This window comes from Natator depressus, chromosome 20, assembly GCF_965152275.1.
Source record: "Natator depressus isolate rNatDep1 chromosome 20, rNatDep2.hap1, whole genome shotgun sequence".
NCBI lineage: Eukaryota > Metazoa > Chordata > Testudines > Cheloniidae > Natator > Natator depressus.
Genome location: NC_134253.1, coordinates 4,706,225 through 4,724,562, shown reverse-complemented (window position 1 = coordinate 4,724,562; position 18,338 = coordinate 4,706,225). Strand labels below are relative to the sequence as shown.

General features: G+C 50.6%; 1 protein-coding gene across 1 annotated transcript in view; it reads right to left on the bottom strand.

The window, feature by feature from the left end:
- FAIM2 (Fas apoptotic inhibitory molecule 2) overlaps positions 1-10,648 on the bottom strand; it is a 35,557-nt gene extending 24,909 nt beyond the window's left edge. Inside the window, exons 1-2 of the mRNA XM_074935778.1 lie at positions 10,363-10,648; positions 6,086-6,275 (exon numbers count right to left, since the gene is read on the bottom strand). Coding sequence (XP_074791879.1) covers positions 6,086-6,275; positions 10,363-10,377 — 205 coding nt within the window. The 5' untranslated portion in view covers positions 10,378-10,648. The remainder of the gene's footprint in view (positions 1-6,085; positions 6,276-10,362) is intronic.
- Between the last annotated feature and the right edge of the window lie 7,690 nt (positions 10,649-18,338).

The window sequence follows — 18,338 nt, the reverse complement described above, 5'->3', positions numbered from 1 at the left end:
CTGTTTCTGGGGCGAATTTATAGACGTGGAAACCAGTTATCCAAACTGGAAGTGTGGCCAAGACACGGGGTGAACTATGTCATGGGATCTTTAATAGCTACCCTGAGGCCTCAGATTATACCCTTACTTTCCAGCCATGGCCGGAAGCCTCACCTTTCACTGAATATTAAATACTCCCACATGGATGCATCTGCCCCGTCACCCACAGCACTCTGCTAAACTTGCTCTGCAATCCCCTGGCGCTGTCTAATGGCCTGAGATTAGCAGGTGCCTGCCTCACTTCTTGTGACAGCCCATTTCCCTGGAGATAACTTCATCCCAGAGGCACAAATGGCTTTTTCAAGGAGGTCCTCTGCCCTGCCCCTGGTGTGAGTTACACACAGAGAGGCTGACTGACTCGCCCACAGTCATGGAGTGAGTTGGCACTGAGACGAGATCAGAGAGAACCCAGGTCCCTTACTGCCTTCTACACCTTTTCCCAAACCACCTGCGTGGAGAGCTCTTCATTAAGAGGCCCTTTTTGCCTATAAGGAAACCCAAACAGGGAAGACTATTTCACTAGGAGGGGGGTGAAGCACTGGAATGGGTTATCGAGGGAGGTGGTGGAATCTCCATCCTTAGAGGTTTTTAAGGCCCGGCTTGACAAAGCCTTGGCTGGGATGATTTAGTTGGGGTTGGTCCTGCTTTGAGCAGGGGGTTGGACTAGATGACCTCCTGAGGTCTCTTCCAACCCTAATCTTCTATGATTCTATGGTTCTTCTATGATTCTAAAACCAAACCTGCCCCGTGGATCATCACTGAGGTTTAGTGCACGTGAGCCAGGCCTGCAGCAAATGTCACCCCTGATGTAGGGGAAGGTTAAGAGCAGGGAAATCCTCAGATACATGGGACTATCTGGATGACTGAGTTGACAGTAGGGGGCAGGAGGTGATGTAACAGTAGCCGTGGCAACCAGTGATGCTGTTGCAGAATAATAATCCTTAGCTCTTATCATCACTAGATCTCAAAGCACTTTGCAAAGGAGGTCAGTATCATGATCCCCATTTTACAGATGAGGAAACTGAGGGAGGGGAAGTGACTTGTTTGAGTCACCCAGCCGGCCAGTGGCAGAGCCAGGAATAGACCCTGGGCATCCTGAGTCTCAGTCCATTGTTCTAGCCACTAGGCAATGCCATCTAGTGAGAGAGGATCAGGGATAACCGAAATGGGGAAACTGAGGCACAGAACAGGCCTACAAGTCAAGTTTAGAATTCAGTCATCTCTGGCTCCCAGCTCTGTGCTCAAACCATTAGTCCATCCTATACTGTACATCAGATCAGGTAGACGGAGTGAGAAATACCATAATTAGACAGATACATAGGCAGGCAGGCACATAGAGAGACAATGATGATAGAGTAGTAACATGAATGCCAGAGGCTGATCAATCTCACATAATTCACTGAGATGTAAATACAATAAGTGAGTTGACTGGAAGCCGATGGCACTGTTGATAATAATCATGGTGTAGACAGATGACAAAAATCTTGTAGCTGGTGAGAGGGGCTGGTGCTGAGAAGGAAGTGTTTACCAAGAGATTAAGAGCATACTGCACCTCTCTAGCACCTCCCAGGGAAATGGAGAGAGTCGCTGGCACTGAGAAGGAAGTGTTTACCAAGAGATTACCAAGGCCATATTGCATCTCCCTAGCCCGGCTAACCCAAAGCTCTCCATGATCTTTACAAGCAATTCCGAATTTAGCTCCACAGTCCCCTCGTCTTGCAGGCAGGTGTCAACATCTGGAGGTTGCAAATGAGGACACTGAAGCACAGAGAGGGGCGTAGGTGCCTAAATATCTTGCTCAAAGTCACACGGGGAACATTTGGCATAGCCAGAAATAGAACCCAGGATCCTGAGTCCCTGTCTCCCAAATGCCTCAGCCTGCAGTCCTCGCTGCTGGAAGTCCAGTAACTCTTCTGTTCTCGGCCTCAGACCCAGGGTGCGGGTAAATTCAACTCAGCCCTCCATAATCCAACGTACCACATCTTAGCACCAGCCTATGCTACACAATGCACCTCCAATGTCACTCACAGCAAGCTCAGGGATTGGATTTGCCAAACCCAGTTAACCATCTAGATTCATAGATATTAAGGTGAAAAGGGACCATTATGAACGTCTAGTCTGACCTCCTGCTCAACGGAGGCCACAGAATCTCACCCGCCCACTCCTGAGATAAACCTCTCACCTATGTCTGAGCTATTGAAGTCCTCAAATCATGGTTTAAAGACTTCAAGGCGCAGAGAATCCTCCAGCAAGTGACCCGTGCCCCATGCTACAGAGGAAGGCTAAAAACCCCCAGGCCCTCTTCCAATCTGCCCTGGAGGAAAATTTCTTCCTGACCCCAAATATGGCGATCAGCTGAACCCTGAGCATGTGGGCAAGATTCACCAGCCAGATACCCAGGAAAGAATTCTCTGTAGTAACTCAGATCCCACCCCCTCAAACATCCCATCACAGGCCATTGGGCCTATTTACCATGAATATTTAAAGATCAATTAATTGTCTAGTCTGTATCCCAGCTCCCACCAGTGGGCTTAGTGCCCATGGCATCATGGGAAGGTGAAAAACACCACCTTGCACGGAGCCTCTTGTGCAATACCATATGGTCCACAGGGAGCCCTCAAGAACAGCTGTTGTCATATGCTCTGCGGCCTGAAGTGCTGTTACCCTTGTAATTCTCTTATTTTGTGCACATGTTATGAATGGTCTATTATTTTAGAATCCCGGTCTCAAGGATACCCCCTGTGACAGTGAGTTCCAAAGGTTTAAACTCCCTTGTCAATGTGTGCCCTGCCCCCGGCTCCAGAGGCCGTGCTAGCCCACTGGGAGCCCTAAGCAGGAATATTCTCGAGGGAGGCCCCACACGCAAGACATAAAAAAGCAGATAGGGGTCCCCCTTGAGCTGCTCAGGGCCCTAAGCAATTGCTTAGTCTGCTTATGCCTAGCGCCGGCTCTGCCCGCCCACCCCCCTCCATGCCAGAGAGGACATGAGTCTGTTACAGCTGCCAGCTCAGGCTATACAGACTCACCTGGTTAGCCCTGTTCTGTCTCTGCTGGGTTGGCCACAGCCATCACACAAGAGTGTCAAGCGCCACAGCTTCATATCTCCCCAAAGAGCTTCTCCTCTCTCCTCCTTCTTTGCATCACTGCCACCTGCCCTGTCATCCAGGCTTGCAAGCTCACCTCCCAATGGCTCTCATACAGCTCCTCTTACCCTGCAATCTGAACGCCTCGTAGAATCATAGAAGATTAGGGTTGGAAGAGACCTCAGGAGGTCATCTAGTCCAATCCCCTGCTCAAAGCAGGACCAACCCCAACTAAATCATCCCAGCCAGGGCTTTGTCAAGCCGCAGCTTAAAAACCTCTAAGGAAGGAGATTCCACCACCTCCCTAGGGAACCCATTCCAGTGCTTCACCGCCCTCCTAGTGAAATAGTGTTTCCTGATATCCAACCTAGATCTCCCCCACTGCAACTTGAGACCATTGCTCCTTGTTCTGTCATCTGTCACCACTGAGAACAGCCGAGCTGCATCCTCTTTGGAACCCCCCTTCAGGTAGTTGAAGGCTGCTATCAAATCCCCCCTCGCCATCTATAATGCATTTATCTTCCCAACACCGCTCCAGAGGGTGCTATATGAGCTCCAATGTACAGATGGGAAACTGAGGCACGGACAGGCTCAGTGACTTGCTCAAGGTCACCCAGGAAGGCTGTTGCAGAGCAGGGACTTGACCCAGATCCTTGCTCACACCCTAAACACTAGGCCAGGGGTAGGCAGACTGCGGGCCAAATCTGGACCACCAGACCCTTTTGAACAGACCCGGAAAACTTTTTATTTACTTGTTATCATTATTGTTATTTTTTTTATTATTATTTTCTCTGGAGCCTGGACCTTGACTATACCCTGACCAAGAAATTTGGACCTCGACAAAAAATTAATTTACTACCCCTGCACGAGGCCATCCTTCCATTTAAGCCTGCTCCCCGTAGGCGCCAACTCCGCGGGTACTCCAGCACCCGCTGGCAACCAGCTCACTCCCACCCCCCCCAGCGCCTCCCATCCACCCCACAGATCAACTCCCCCTCCCCCCTCCCAGCACCTCCTGCCTGCCGCGATCAGCTCTTCCGCAATGTGCAGGAGGCGCTGGGAGGGAGGGGGAGGAGCGGGGAGGGGGCTCTCTCGCAGGAGGGGGCAGGAAGAGGTGGAGAAGAGGCGGGGTGGGGCCAGGGTGGAGCGGGGGTGGGAAGAGGCAGGGCAGGGGTGGGGGCCTGGGGGAAGGGGTGGAGTGGGGGCGGGACCTGGGGCGGAGTGGGCGTTGAGCACCCTCAGGGGAAAGTACAAGCCGGAGCCCGTGCTGTTCCCTCCTTGCTTCCCAGACGCTGCCACTTCTTTCCCTGCTTTGCCCATTAACTCACTGCTTACCAAGGCAAACACTCAAAGTCAATGAGAATTTAACCTGTGTGAGAGCCTCGGGATCTGGCCACTCTGCTAATAAGGGGAACCCAGTGCTCTTGCCTATTCAAGGGCAGGGCCGGTAATGTTTGGCCTGCCACGCCAAAGTAAACCAAGCTGCATCTTTGTGCGCCGCTCAGTGCCTTTCGGTTTGCCTCTAGGTACTTCGTACGTCACACGGTACCTGTCAATGCAACACAATGCAATGTCACACACACACACACAGCCCGGGGACAGGAACCCCCAGCTTGCAGCCAGGCTGGGGTCAGAGAGATCAGAGAAAGAGGAAAAGGACCTGGAATAATAGGAACGTGGTGGCCAGCAAGGGAGCTGCCAGGGAGAGGCTATGTGGGGGGGACTCCATATGATGGCACATACAACTGGGCACACAGCTGCAGCGTGGGAATCCTGCCAGGCTCATAAACTGCATGGGTCTGGAGTCGATAGATCAAAGCAATCCCCCAGTGTATTTATAACCTTGTAACTTGCAATTACAGGTTATTTATCGCCTCTCTGTTACGGACACGTTCACCGAGGCAGAAGGGGATGAGGGAGAAAGATTCAGAGGCAGTCAAGGTGCAAGTGTCATCAGGGAGCTCCAGATAAACAGCCCAGCGACTTAGTAGCCCTGTGCTTCCCTGCAGCAGGAGGTCTCCATGGACGCACCTTTACCGTCATCGGAGCCCTACTGATGCAGTTATGGGATGTAACAGAAATAATCCCCATACACACACACACACACACACACCCCTGGAAATTCAACCCAAACAAGCCAGGAGTCAGATGCAGCCACCAAAGACAAGACCCGAGATTCACTATAACACAACCAGCTATTCGCTTACTAAGAAATCAGCCCTACCAGGGGCTGTCCAGTCAGGACTCCAGTTCTGTCCCCCACTCTGAGAGGGGGTAGGGCAGGGGTGGCCAACCTGAGCTTGAGAAAGAGCCAGAATTTACCAATGTACATTGCCAAAGAGCCACAGTAACACCTCAGCAGCAGCCCCCACCCCCACTCCCAGCCGCCACCGGTAGCCCTGCCGATCAGCGCCTCCCCCTCCCTCCCTGCACCTCCCGATCAGCTGTTTCGTGGCGTGCAGGAGGCTCTGGGGAGGAGGAGGGAGGAGCGAGGGCACGGCCGGCTCAGGGGAGGGCATGGGAAGGGGTGGAGTGGGGGCAGGGCCTGTGGCAGAGCCAGGGGTTGAGCGGTGGGCACCCCCTGGCACATTGGAAAGCTGGCGCCGGTAGCTCCAGCCCCGGAGTCTGGGCCTAGACAAGGAGCCGCATATTAACCTCTGAAGAGCCGCATGTGGCTCCGGAGCCACTGGCTGGCCACCCCTGCAGTAGGGTCTAGTGGTTAGAGCAGGGGAGTGGCAGTCAGGACTCTTAGATTCTATCCCCTGCTCCGAGACGGAGTGGAGTCTACTGATTCGAGCAGAGGCCTGGGGTTCAGGACTCCCGGATTCTATTTCTGGCTCTGCCGCTGACTTGCTCTGTGATCTTGGCCAAGTGTCTGCACCTCAGCTTCACTCATCAGTAAAACAGGGACAATAAACTGGCCGAGTGAATTTCACAGCAATGCAGGGCAAGCGAGTACTCACTGGGGTCCACATAAGCCCAGCTGGGGTGGAGGGGCACAGACGGTGGAGGGGAGAATGCCTCCGTTTTCATCCTTTCCCCTGAAGTTGCTTCCTCGTACGTCGGGGGTGCCGAGGGGGCGGTTGCATTGTCCTTCTTTTCTCCCTGTCCCTGCTGTCCCTCAGAGTTAGGAGGCTTGTTATTCACAGAGAGCTGTGTGGCAAAGAGAAATCAGGATTAAAATAGCCACAACAGAATGACAGGGAATAAGAACAACCTCACAGCTGGAACCATCAGCTGACACATCACAGATGGCAACTCATCTGTGGTTTGGGCCTAATCCAAAGCTCATCAACGTCATTGGAAATACACCCATCGACTTCAATGGGCTTTGGATCTTGCCTTTGGGTGAATTCAGTCCGGTACACTCAGTAATATTCAGGGTTGGAAAGTGGAGGGTGAACAGAACCTCACGCCAGGCCCCATCCCAAGAGAAGATGGAAGGAGGTCAAAATGGAGGAGGAGAGAGAGCCAACGAGGGACAGATATGGAGTGGGAGACGCCAAAATGGAGGAGAAGAGAGGGCCAATGAGGGACATATATGGAGAGAAGAGGGGAGTGGGAGAAGAGAAATGGAGGGAAGAAAGGGCAAACCAGGGATAGAAAGAGAGGAAGGGAGGAGAGGAAAAAAACATAAATCAGTTGGGGAGGAGACAGACGATAATAAATTATAAGCAACTGAGCGTGAGAGGAGGCACAGCCGGTGGAAATGACTGAGGGAGAGTCTTCTATCCATCAGAGCCCTTAGAGCAGTGATAATCAGGCCTCGGGGGTTCAGGAGCCAAATTAGCGATCAACATTACCCAAAAGAGCCATAGTCGTGTGAATTCATTGCTTCATATACTATATATATTTATTATTCTCACAGCTAAATGACTGACCACGTATTATTATTTTATCAACTACAATTGGTTAATAACATATTAAAAGCATCCTGATTGGTTAATAACTTAGATTGGTTAATAATTAAATCACACAGTGTTTTAATATCATGTGCTGGAAAGAGCCGCAGGAGACACATTAAAGAGCCACTTGCGGCTCCCAAGCCTCAGTCTGAGTCTCACTGCCTTAGGGCATCTCATGGTGGGCACCTAAAATCACTAGGCACTAGCGCTGGATGCCAAATGTGAATTAATGACCACGGGACATTTTTTTTAATTGATTTTTTTCCTGCATTTCCTACAAAAAAAGTTCACTTTTTCGACAAAGAAAAAGAAACCACCATTCCCACCATCCCCTCCCTTTTTTTTTTTTTTTTTTTTTTTTTTTACTAAAACCCAAACATTTTACCCATGAAAAATTTCATTTGGGAAAAAAAAAAAATATCCTCCCTCCCCTCCACAAGGAAAAGGTTTAGACAAGAAAAAATCAACCAGCTCTACTTGACAGTTTTGAAAATTGTGGCCTCCATACTTTACACTGAGTAAAATTTTCAGAAACATCTCAGTAATTTAGGAATCTACGTCCTATTGAAAGTCACCTAGGGCCAGACTTGACAAAGGCATTTAGACACCTAAAGATGCAGATAGCTGCCTTGTGGGATTTTCAAAAGTGACTTTCAATGGGAGTTAGGCACCTTAAATATATTTGTAGATCAGCCCTTAGGTGTTTTTTGTCCACTGTCATCAGTCTCTAAGCCAGCACTCCAGGAACTTTCTGTTTCTGTTCCCAAATGGGGCCCATACAATTGGACATGAAGCAGATCCACTTTCATCAGCAGTTTCTTTGAAACTACCATTTAAATAATAGATTTGAAGGCCAGAGAGAACCATTATGTTCATCCGTTCTGACCTCCCGCATTGCCTGGGCTAGAGAATTGCACCTAGTAATTCCTGCATCAAGCCCATAACTTCTGTGCTGGGTCAGGATTAAATATTCCTGCACCACCCCTGACGTGGCCCAGCATAGGAAGCATTCTAGCCTAGCAGACAGAGCACTGGGCTGGAACCCAGGAGAACGCGGGTCTATTTTTAGCTCTGACCTGCTGGGTGACCTTGGGCAAGTCACATCCCCTCTGTGTGCTTGAGTTTCCCCATCTGTAAACGGGGATAATGGTACTCACAAAGTTCACAAAGCCTTCTGAAATCTGGGATTGAAAAGTGCTATATAAGTAGGTATTATTGTGGGTATGATTGCTATTATTTTTAAAAGAAATCTTTCGCCATCCTAGTTGCTGAAATAATATCCTTGAATAGGATAACTGAAATCAACGATAGCTTGTCATTGACTTTAAGGGAAGAAGGCTTGGGCTCATAAACAATCCCAAAATTATAAAAGAGCCAAAAATGTACCCACATAGAGAGGATATGTACCTGTATAGAGAGAGACAATGAGCACAATACAGGGCAAAGCAGCTACAGATCATAGAATCATAGAATCATAGAATATCAGGGTTGGAAGAGACCTCAGAAGGTCATCTAGTCCAACCCCCTGCTCAAAGCAGGACCAGACTTGAGCAGGTCTCAATTTATTATAATCCATTAAAGTCATTTAAATTAAATACAAAAAATATTAAGCAGTACACGTTTGCTGCTGAAGCTTTAAAGAAACTCAAGCCACTGACCTCGTGGAAGTCACTGGCTAAGCACTTGCAACCAGAGTTTACTGAAGTGCTAAACCAGCTTTTGACAGCAGTAGCCGCTTCTGCTGGTGCAGAGAGAATAGTTTCTTCATTTCAGTTTATTCAACCAGTTCAGTTCAATGACTAGTTCAATCACAGTTAAGAAACCAACTAACTGGGAGTTGAAAAAGCAGGAAAGCTTGTTTTCCTTTTCCTTTCTATGAATAAAAACTAGGTGTGAGAGACTATGAGATCTTCTATTTCTAAAATCTTGAAGGACAGGGGGACCATGGTACCAGCCCATTACATGCCAGCCCCACAGTTTGCTTTGTATCCACAAACACCACTCAAAGACTACGCCAGCTCACTACGCACCAATCGCAGGCTAAGCTTGCTCCATATGCACCAGCCAACAACTAGATAAACCCAATATCAACCAATCACTGGTTGTGTCATCTCAGCGTGCACCAGTCACTGGCAATCTCGACTCAGACCGCACCAATGACAGGACAGGTGAACTCAACCAGCGCCAATCATTGGCTAGAAAAAGCCACTATAAATCCGTCACAGCACAACAAGAACCAATCGCCAGCTAGGCAAAACCAGTATAAACCGATCAGAGAGGACAACGGTCTCTCATCAACCAATGGCAGACATTGCATCAACGCCACACGAGCCAGGATGAGATGACCTCATTCAAATGGGGGAAAAGCCCACGGAAGGTGAGGAAGAGGAACAGAGTCCTTGCAAAATGGTCTTTTCATGCAATGATTTCTTGTCTAAGGAGCTGGTACCCGCCCCAGCATCTACCCTCTCCTGTATTCAGACTCCCACTGCATCCCATCGGAGAGAGCATGTGGTACCGACCGCATGCAGAATACTGGCTCTGACTCTCCCCCTGCCAATCAAGGAGCATCCTTGCCATAGTGACCCAGAAAGAAAACATATCTCGCTGTCCCAGGACAGACCTCTTGCTGGTTATGTAACCTCTGGATACGTATCGGCCGGGGGTTATGTAACCAGCCCATATGGGGCTGCAGCACAGATACCGGGATAGCTGGCCACCATCTACATCTAGGCAGCCACTGGTCTGGTATATACAGTGACAGCACATCATGTCCGTGTGGGCTCAGAACTAAAACTCAGCCAGAGAGAATCCTGCAGCCCAGAAGTATCCAAGATTATATATATGTGGTAACCAGAGGATGCAGCATTGCCATGGCAACTGATTTCTCGACGGAGGGGTGGGTGGGTGGGAAAGCACAACCCCCATCCCCCCACCCCCATTCCATTAATTACATGCCGGGGACGAGGGGTTATACCTTCTCCTTTTTAGCCAACTTGCTGGTGGTACAGAAAAAATAACCTTCACAAAGCGCCAGGATGGCTCTCAACTCGGCACGGGCAGGATACCATGGGGCTATGCACAAATACAGACTGTATCGGCACATTCACCCTATAACCTCCCGGTGATATAACCCTCCACTCCATTTCCCTGCCGGATCCCTTCTGTTATAGGCCCCCGACTCATGCACGATGCAGCGGGGCAGTGCAAGGACGCCCAGGTCTCGGCTCCATCTCAGCACCATGATTTTTATTCCCTGGGCCGAAAGAGTCCCATTCCCCCTTTGCAAAGTTTGGGGGTAGAAAGGTTAGCCTGGTGTTTGGGTCCCGACCTACCTTCCCTTGGGTCATCGTGCCTCACGGACGATGCTCTCCTGCTTGGGACACCGACAGCTGGGCACCAACCCTTGTGCAGAGCTCTAGGAGCAGCAGAGAGAGAACGCCTCTTGCCTCTCTTGTGCCCGCCTGGTGATAGGTTTGCTCGCTGCAGTCAAGCCAGCCTGTGCTGATGCTCTTACGTTCCAGCAACATCCACCGAGCTACCAGTCTGCTGGAGAAAGGACTGTACCATTTCCACTCCACAGGACGGGGGAAGGAAGCCAGGCAAAAAGGGGGGAGGATGCAATCACATGCCAGGACAAAATCCACCCAGCAAGTGCCAGGATGGAGCTGGGGGGGCGGGGGGAAGTGGAAGGATGCAGAAGGGATGCTCTTCCTGCAGCATCTCTTTCTCTGCTACATCACATCAGAGCCAATCGCAGCCCGGGGAGGAGGAGGGGGGGAGTAATTCCCCATGGCACTGCAACGCCGTCGCTAGGGTGACCAGCCCTCCAGGATTGTCCTGGCATGTCTAGGAATTAAAGATTAATCTTTAATGAAGGATTATGTCTTGTGATGAAACCTCCAGGAATACGTCCAGCCAAAACCAGCAGCCCGGCCAGTCGCACATGCTGTCTCCACCTGCCCTGTTGGCAGAGGGACGGACGGCTTTGGAGTGAAAGGCTCTGCTTTGCCCCTGAGCTGCTCCAGGCTCAAAGGAAGGCCAGAGACAAGCTCTATAATGTGAGACTGAGGAGTGAAATGCGCCCTGGTGCGGCTCACTTCCAGTGTCACCCCAGCCCCGGCTCTGTGACGCAGGGAGGGGATCATGAACCTCATGGCCCCCACTCACGCAACCAGTTCAAACCCGGGTCTATGGCATAGGGAGGGGATCAGGAACTTCACCGCAACGAGGTGCAACCCCCACACAGACCCCCCAGCTCAGACCCAGCTCTGTGACACAGGCAGGGGGTCATGGACCCCACAGCTCAAGGGATGGAGCCCTCACTCCCAGACCCGACTCAGCCCCACCTCTGTAACGCAAGTTGGGATTCAGCAGGGACTTCACAAGCCAGGGTCGGAGCCCCCCATTCAGGGGCCCCAGCTCTGTGGCCTGCTGCGTTAGGAGCGATTGTTATTAACATGATTGATCATCTGGAGGGAAATTAGAAACAACAGAGTTTGAATGAAGACAGATGAATTCAGCTACACAGATGAATTCAACTGGACAGCTGGAATGTTCGGGGTGAGACCAAAGCTTCACCCATCACACTCCACCCCAACAAGACCTCAGTGGTGAAGGCTGTACAGCAGGGGCAGCATAAGATAAGATAAGAACGGCCAGACCGGGTCAGACCAAAGGTCCATCTAGCCCAGTATCTTGTCTGCCGACAGTGGCCGATGCCAAGTGCCCCAGAGGGAATGAACAGAAGAGGTAAGCATCACGTGATCAGCATACGGTGGTCTACAGTGGCCCTATGCTATGTTGCTGCCCTGGGGTAACTCCAACCCTTTCATCGAATAACCCAAACACCCAAATTACCATTCTGAGCCGACACCCTCCCAAAAATCAGTTGCCGGCTGAAATCTTCGGCTTTCATTTTCCTAACAAAAAAATCCGACGTGTTCAAGAAAAGCAGACATTTTCCCTGAAAATTACACTGAGCCAAAAACCCAGTTTTCTGTCAACAAGTTTCAAGAGAAGAATGCTGACTAGCTGCAGGGTTAACCCTTTCCACTCTGCAGCACTTTCACCCTTGTCACGGGAACTTTAAGATAAACTGTAACCAGAAAATGTAAGGGTGGGATTTTACTCCCTTAGGCATCTTTGCAAATTTCATCCTATAAGCAGTGGAAACAAAGGAAGAGGCACTACTGGGAGTGTTACTTAATTATCTTAATGGGCCTTCTCTTCCCTAGCTGTGCACCTTGTGTGGTCATTTGTGCAACATGGGTCTGAAAAAGCTCCCCTTCTGATCTGAGGGCATTTCAATACACTGCCCTAGGGCGAGCGGCTTTGCAAGGTGCAAGCTGGTGAGGAAATGAGGGCCAACATGTTGCTTCACAGGACAGTTCAAGTATATTCCTGTGATCAATACTATGCATCTTCTGGGTGTCTCCAAGGACTGGGCTGTGGGTGAGGATTGGCATATTACTGGCAGTAATGGAATAGTGTTCGTATTTATTTGTATTGCAATAGCACTGCAGTGTAACCCACACACCTCTTGGGTGTGGTGTTCTGTCCCGTCTAGTGGCACCGAGACCACTGAGAGATTAATGAGTCTGTTCTACGCCTGCAGCTACGGGCCATGTGGCTTTCAGTGCATGCAGTAGAGGCTCACGCATCTAGCTCCGGAGACCCCGGATTCAATCCTGCCTGCCGACAATTGGGGTCTGTCGGTGTTACAGCAACAGCTCTAGTTGTAGATCAGGACCCCATGGTGCTAGGTTCTGTACAAACACAGAACAAAGAAACAGTGCTTGCCTCAAACAGCTTAAGCCTACGACCAATTTTGTAGATTCTCCCCTCTCGTCCACGGGTGTAAATCTGGTGGAAGTTCATTGCCATGAGTGCAGGGGACTGAACGAGACGACCTCTCGAGGTCCCTTCCAGTTCTGTGATTCTGTGAAGTCATTGCAGTCACTCTGCAGCAAAACCAACGTGAAAGAAACATCGCACCCTGCACTGGGCACAGAGGGCAGATGTTTGACCCTTCCCCATCACAAGAGATCTTCTACAAGGAGAACATGGCTGGTCTGCTGGAGCTGAGAGTGGCAAGGGCATTCTTACAAGTCTGTGCTCCTTCTGAAACCAGGCACAATTGGCAGGAGACTTGTGCTAGGGGCTGAATTCGCTCCCAGATGTCCCAGGACAGGGGCCAGCACAGGGACAAAAGTGTCCCTATAGATCAAATCAGGCCATCCTATAACCACACAATCTACTGCCATAACCTAAGTTCCCTCTAAGCTGTGCGACCGCACAGCTGGCTATCAAGGGCCACGCAGGTGGGGAGAGGTGCCCCTCCCCCAGCCTAGCCCAGCCCCACCGGAGCAAGGCGCCTCTCCACCGGCCCCAAGCTGCTGCAGCAAGAGAAGACAGGGGGAGTCCTCTCTCCCTGCCACAGCCCCAGGGCAGCCTGCACCCCAAACCCCTCATCCCCAGCCCCACTCCAGAGCCCGCACCCCCAGCCAGAGCCCTCACCACCCCTCACAACCCAACCCTCTGCCTGAGCCCCCTCCCGTACCTCGAACCCCTCATCCCTAGCCCCACCCCAGAACGCATACCCCCAGCCAGAGCCCTCATCACCCCCCACAACCCAACCCTCTGCCTGAGCCCTCTCCCGCACCCCTCATCCCTGGCCCCACCCCAGAGCCCGCACCCCCAGCCAGAGCCCTCATCCTCTGCACCCCAATCCTGAGCCCCCTCCCACACCCAAACCCCTCGGCCCCACCCCCGCCACACATCACCTCCATATTGGTGCACATAACAAAATTCATTCCGCACATGGATGTAAAAAATTAGAGGGAACACTGGCATAACCCTTGTCCTTTCTCAATTCTTCCCACCCACCCAGCTATTGTTGGTCGCATTACCTTCTTTCATCATGTTTAAAATTAGATCACAAACTTTTCTGGGCAGGCATGAAGTCATGTCTGTTCTGTTTGCACCGAAAAAAGTCCGGCGCATTTCAGGTTCCATCTAAATAATGTGAATGATGGTCATGATAATAGGCTGTCGGCATGGAGGGGGAAAAGCCTGCATCGGTTACAATCACTGCAAAGAGGTGGCTTAATGAAAGGGCCACACACACAAAAAGACACCGTCAGCTGGCAAGGGAAGAATGCAGCTGAGCCGTATACAGCTGGCATCTGTACAGATGTGTCCCGCACCATTCAACTGGAAAGAGACTGAGTTATCACGAGTGCTGTGACAGCCTGTCAGGGTCACTCAGCGTCAATGAAAAGACCATAACTGCAAGTTCCTCAAGGGCTTTTTCCCAGGAGCTGGGGAAGTTCAGATTCTCTCTCCAGCCCCAGCTGAACGGGAATAAATCAGATGATGCTTTCGGATGCTTACCTTGGGATCAGTTCTGTTCTGACCAGGGGGAGGAGCCAGCACAATCCAGCATTTCAGAGAGAAACGCAGGGTATGTCTACACTGCCATTAAAAACCCGCGGCAGGCCCATGCCTGCTGACTCGGGTTCACAGGGTTTGGGCGAAGGGGCTGTTTAATTGCAATGGGACTGGTTTTTGTTTGATTGTTTTCCTTCAGTTCCTACCTGTACTTTATCAATGTCTATCCTCTCTTCTTTCCTAGGATCCAGAGCAGGGGTTCTCAAACTGGGGGTCGGGACCCCTCAGGGGGTCGTGAGCTGTCAATCTCCACCCCAAATCTCACTTTGCATTTATAATGGTGTTAAATATATAAAAAAGTGTTTTTAATTTACAAGAGGGGGTCGCACTCAGAGGCTTGCTATGTGAAAGGGGTCACCAGTAAAAAAGTTTAAGAGCCACTGATCTAGAGCATCCCCTTTAATAAATCCTCCCCTGAGGGATGGGTCTACCCAGACTGAGTGCTCCTCCGCACCTGTGGGCTGTCCTCCAGCCGTTAGGTTAAAATCGCCTCTCTGACCTTTTTAATTTTCCATGCCAGCCGTCTGGTTCCATTTTGGTTTAGGTGAAGCCCGTCTTTCCTGCATAGGCTCCTCCTTTCCCAATAGATTCCCCAGTTCCTAAGAAAACGAAATCTCTCCTCCCAACACCGTCGTCTCATCCACGCTTTTGAGACCCTGCAGTTCTGCTTGTCTAGCTGGCCCTGCACGTGAAACTAGAAGCATTTCAGAAAATGCTACCATGGAGGTCCTGGACTTTAATCGCTTACCTGTCAGCCTAAATTGGTATCCAGGATCTCCTGCCTCCCTTTCCCTATGTCACTGGTATGTACGTGTACCATAACCACCAGTTCCTCCCCAGCATGGCACCTAAGTCTGTCTAGATGTCTCAAGAGGGGGCAGGAAATTCACCATGAGGTTCTCCCAGTCATCACAAACCCAACTATTTATATTTCTAATAATCAAATCCCCCAGGACTATGACCTGTCTCTTCCGCATAACAGGGGTCCCTTCCCCGGGAGAGGTAACCTCAGTGAGAGAAGATACCGTGACATCATCTGGAAGGATACCATACCATCAGCTATGGGATCGCCTCCCTCTGCTCCCGCTGGATGTTCTCCTTCCCCAACACTTTCATTCTCCTCGCTGTCAGATTGGGAGTGGGACCCCTCTGCTGTGTCCAGGAAAGTCTCATCTATAAACCCCTCCACTTCCCTTAGTTCCTCCAGGTCAGCCACTCTGATCTCGAGACCCCAAACACTGTCTCTGAGGTCCATGAAGTGCTTGCACTGAAGTCATACATACGCCACCTGCCCACAGGGCAGGGACTCATCATACATGCTGCTTTCAGTGCAATAAACTGGACAGTTTATGCCTCCTCTCTGCTGCTGGACTTCTGCCTGTATTATTTTTACTCTTGATGGAGTCTGTTTGTTTGCTTGTTCCTGGTTGTGGTTTGTGGGGGGATTGGAGAGTGGGCAGGGGGTGGATCTGGCTCTCACATGCTCTCTCTTAATCTCCCCTGATCGCTAGCTTCTCTGGTCACTTACAAACTGCCTTTTTAAATCTCTGTCCTCCCTGAAGGAGCCCCACCCGCTTGTCAAGGGATTTTAAAGGGATTAGGCTCAACAGGTGGCAGACCTCAGCCAGCCTTAGGTTCGGAAGCAAAACAAACCAAAAACAAAGCATCCCCTCCCCCAGGTAAGTCTCTGAAATGGCAAAAGGAGTTTCAGGCACCGTCAGGTGTTTGCAAGACGTTTGCCTGTTGCTGAGGTCCATTACAAATGCCCAGCAAGAGGCAGCCAGCCACTGCCCCAGAAAGAGGAAGGATGAGGCAGTAGTTAGCGTGCTAGCCTGGGACTTGGGCACCGCAGGTTGAATTCCCTGAGCTGTCGCAGATTTCCCGCACGCCCTCTGCCCGGTCACTGTGCGCCTCCGTTTCCCATCTGTAAAATGAGGCTAAAAGCACTGCCCCATCTTAAAGGGGTGTGGTGAGAATGAACACATTAAAGACGGTGAGGTGCTCAGCTACTGTGGTTGTGGGGCCGTGTTAGTACCCCGGCGTAGGTCTACACAGCAAGTAGACACCCATGGCCAGCCTGCGCCAGCTGCCTTAGGCAGCAGGGCTGTTTGACTGCTGGGTAGACACCTGGGCTCAGGCTGCAACGTGGGAGGGTCCTAACGCTTGGGCTCCAGCCCGAGCCCGGAAGTGTACATTGCCATGAAACAGCTCTGCAGCCCAAGCCCCGTGCCCCCGAGCCAGCTGGCACAGGCGAGATGCAGCTTTTTCTTTGCTGTGTAGACAGGCCCTAAGACAGAAGAGCTTTCATTCCAGACAGGGAGCGGGAAGGATCATTATTATACCCAATTTGTAGAGAAGGAGCTGAAAGATCACATGACTGGCCCACGGTCATATAGGAAGTCTGTATGACTGGCCCACTGCAACTTGAGACCATTACTCCTCGTTCTGTCATCTGCTACCACTGAGAACAGTCTAGATCCATCCTCTTTGGAACCCCCTTTCAGATAGTTGAAAGTAGCTATCAAATCCCCCCTCATTCTTCTCTTCTGCAGACTAAATACTCCCAGTTCCCTCAGCCACTCCTCATATGTCATGTGCTCCAGCCCCCTAATCATTTTTGTTGCCCTCCGCTGGACTCTTTCCAATTTTTCCACATCCTTCTTGTAGTGTGGGGCCCAAAACTGGACACAGTACTCCAGATGAGGCCTCACCAATGCCAAATAGAGGGGAGTGGTTTGTTCCTGTAACCTCAATAAGGATTCTTTAAAATACAGCCAGCTCTCCTGGACTCCTTTCCCGCTCATGTTATTCTCCCAGGGGATCCTGCCCATCAGTTCCCTGAGGGAGTCAAAGTCTGCTTTTCTGAAGTCCAGGGTCCCTATTCTGCTGCTCTCCTTTCTTCCTTGGGATCCTGAACTCGACCATCTCATGGTCACTGCCTCCCAAGTTCCCATCCACTTTTGCTTCCCTTCTCTGTTGCCTTTTCCAATTCTAACATATCTTTTTTGAGATGGGGTTACCAGAACTGCACACACTATTCAATCTGTGGGCATAGGCATTGTTCTGGATTTACACCAGATTAACTGAGAGCAGAATTTGGTTCGATGTACTGAAATGTAGCCATTGATAATTATAGTCAATATTTTTATTTGTGACCATCTGAAGCACCCAAAGCCCATATTTTGTCACCTAGATAAGTGGCCTTGTTTTCAGAGGTGATGCACCCTGGCAGTTCTCGTTGATTTCAGCTGGAGTTCTGGGTGCTCAGCATATCCAAAAAGCAGAACTAGCTATAGGCATCTGAGGCTGGGCCTGTCAAAAGCACTTATGTGTTTACAAAGTGCCTAAGGCCTAAGGGTATGCCTACATCGGGATAAAAAATCCTCCGAACCCAGGTCAGCTGACTCATGTTCACAGGGGTCAGGCTATGCAGCTAAAAAGAGCAATGTAGACATTCGGGCTCCAGCTCTGAGACCCTCCCCCCAGTGGGGTCACAGAGCCTCTGCTCCAGCCTGAGCCAAAACACTGCAATTTTATAGCCCTGTATCCCGAGCCTTGCGAGCTCATCAGCTGGCTTTGCCACAGGTCTTTTACAGCCATGGAGACATACTCTAAGCATAGGCAGTGCTGCCTAGTGGATGGAGCACAACTCTGCAACTCAGAAACCCGCTTTCCATTCCAAGTTCTGCCACGGGCCCGCTGCATGATGGTTGGCAAGTCATTTTACCACCCCATGCCTCAGTTTCTCCATCTGTTAAATGGGAATAATGTGCCTGATCTACTTTGTCCAGCACATTGAGAGCTGCTGCTGAAAAGCTCTGTATAAGAGCTAGGGATTGTTATCAGTGATACAGGCACT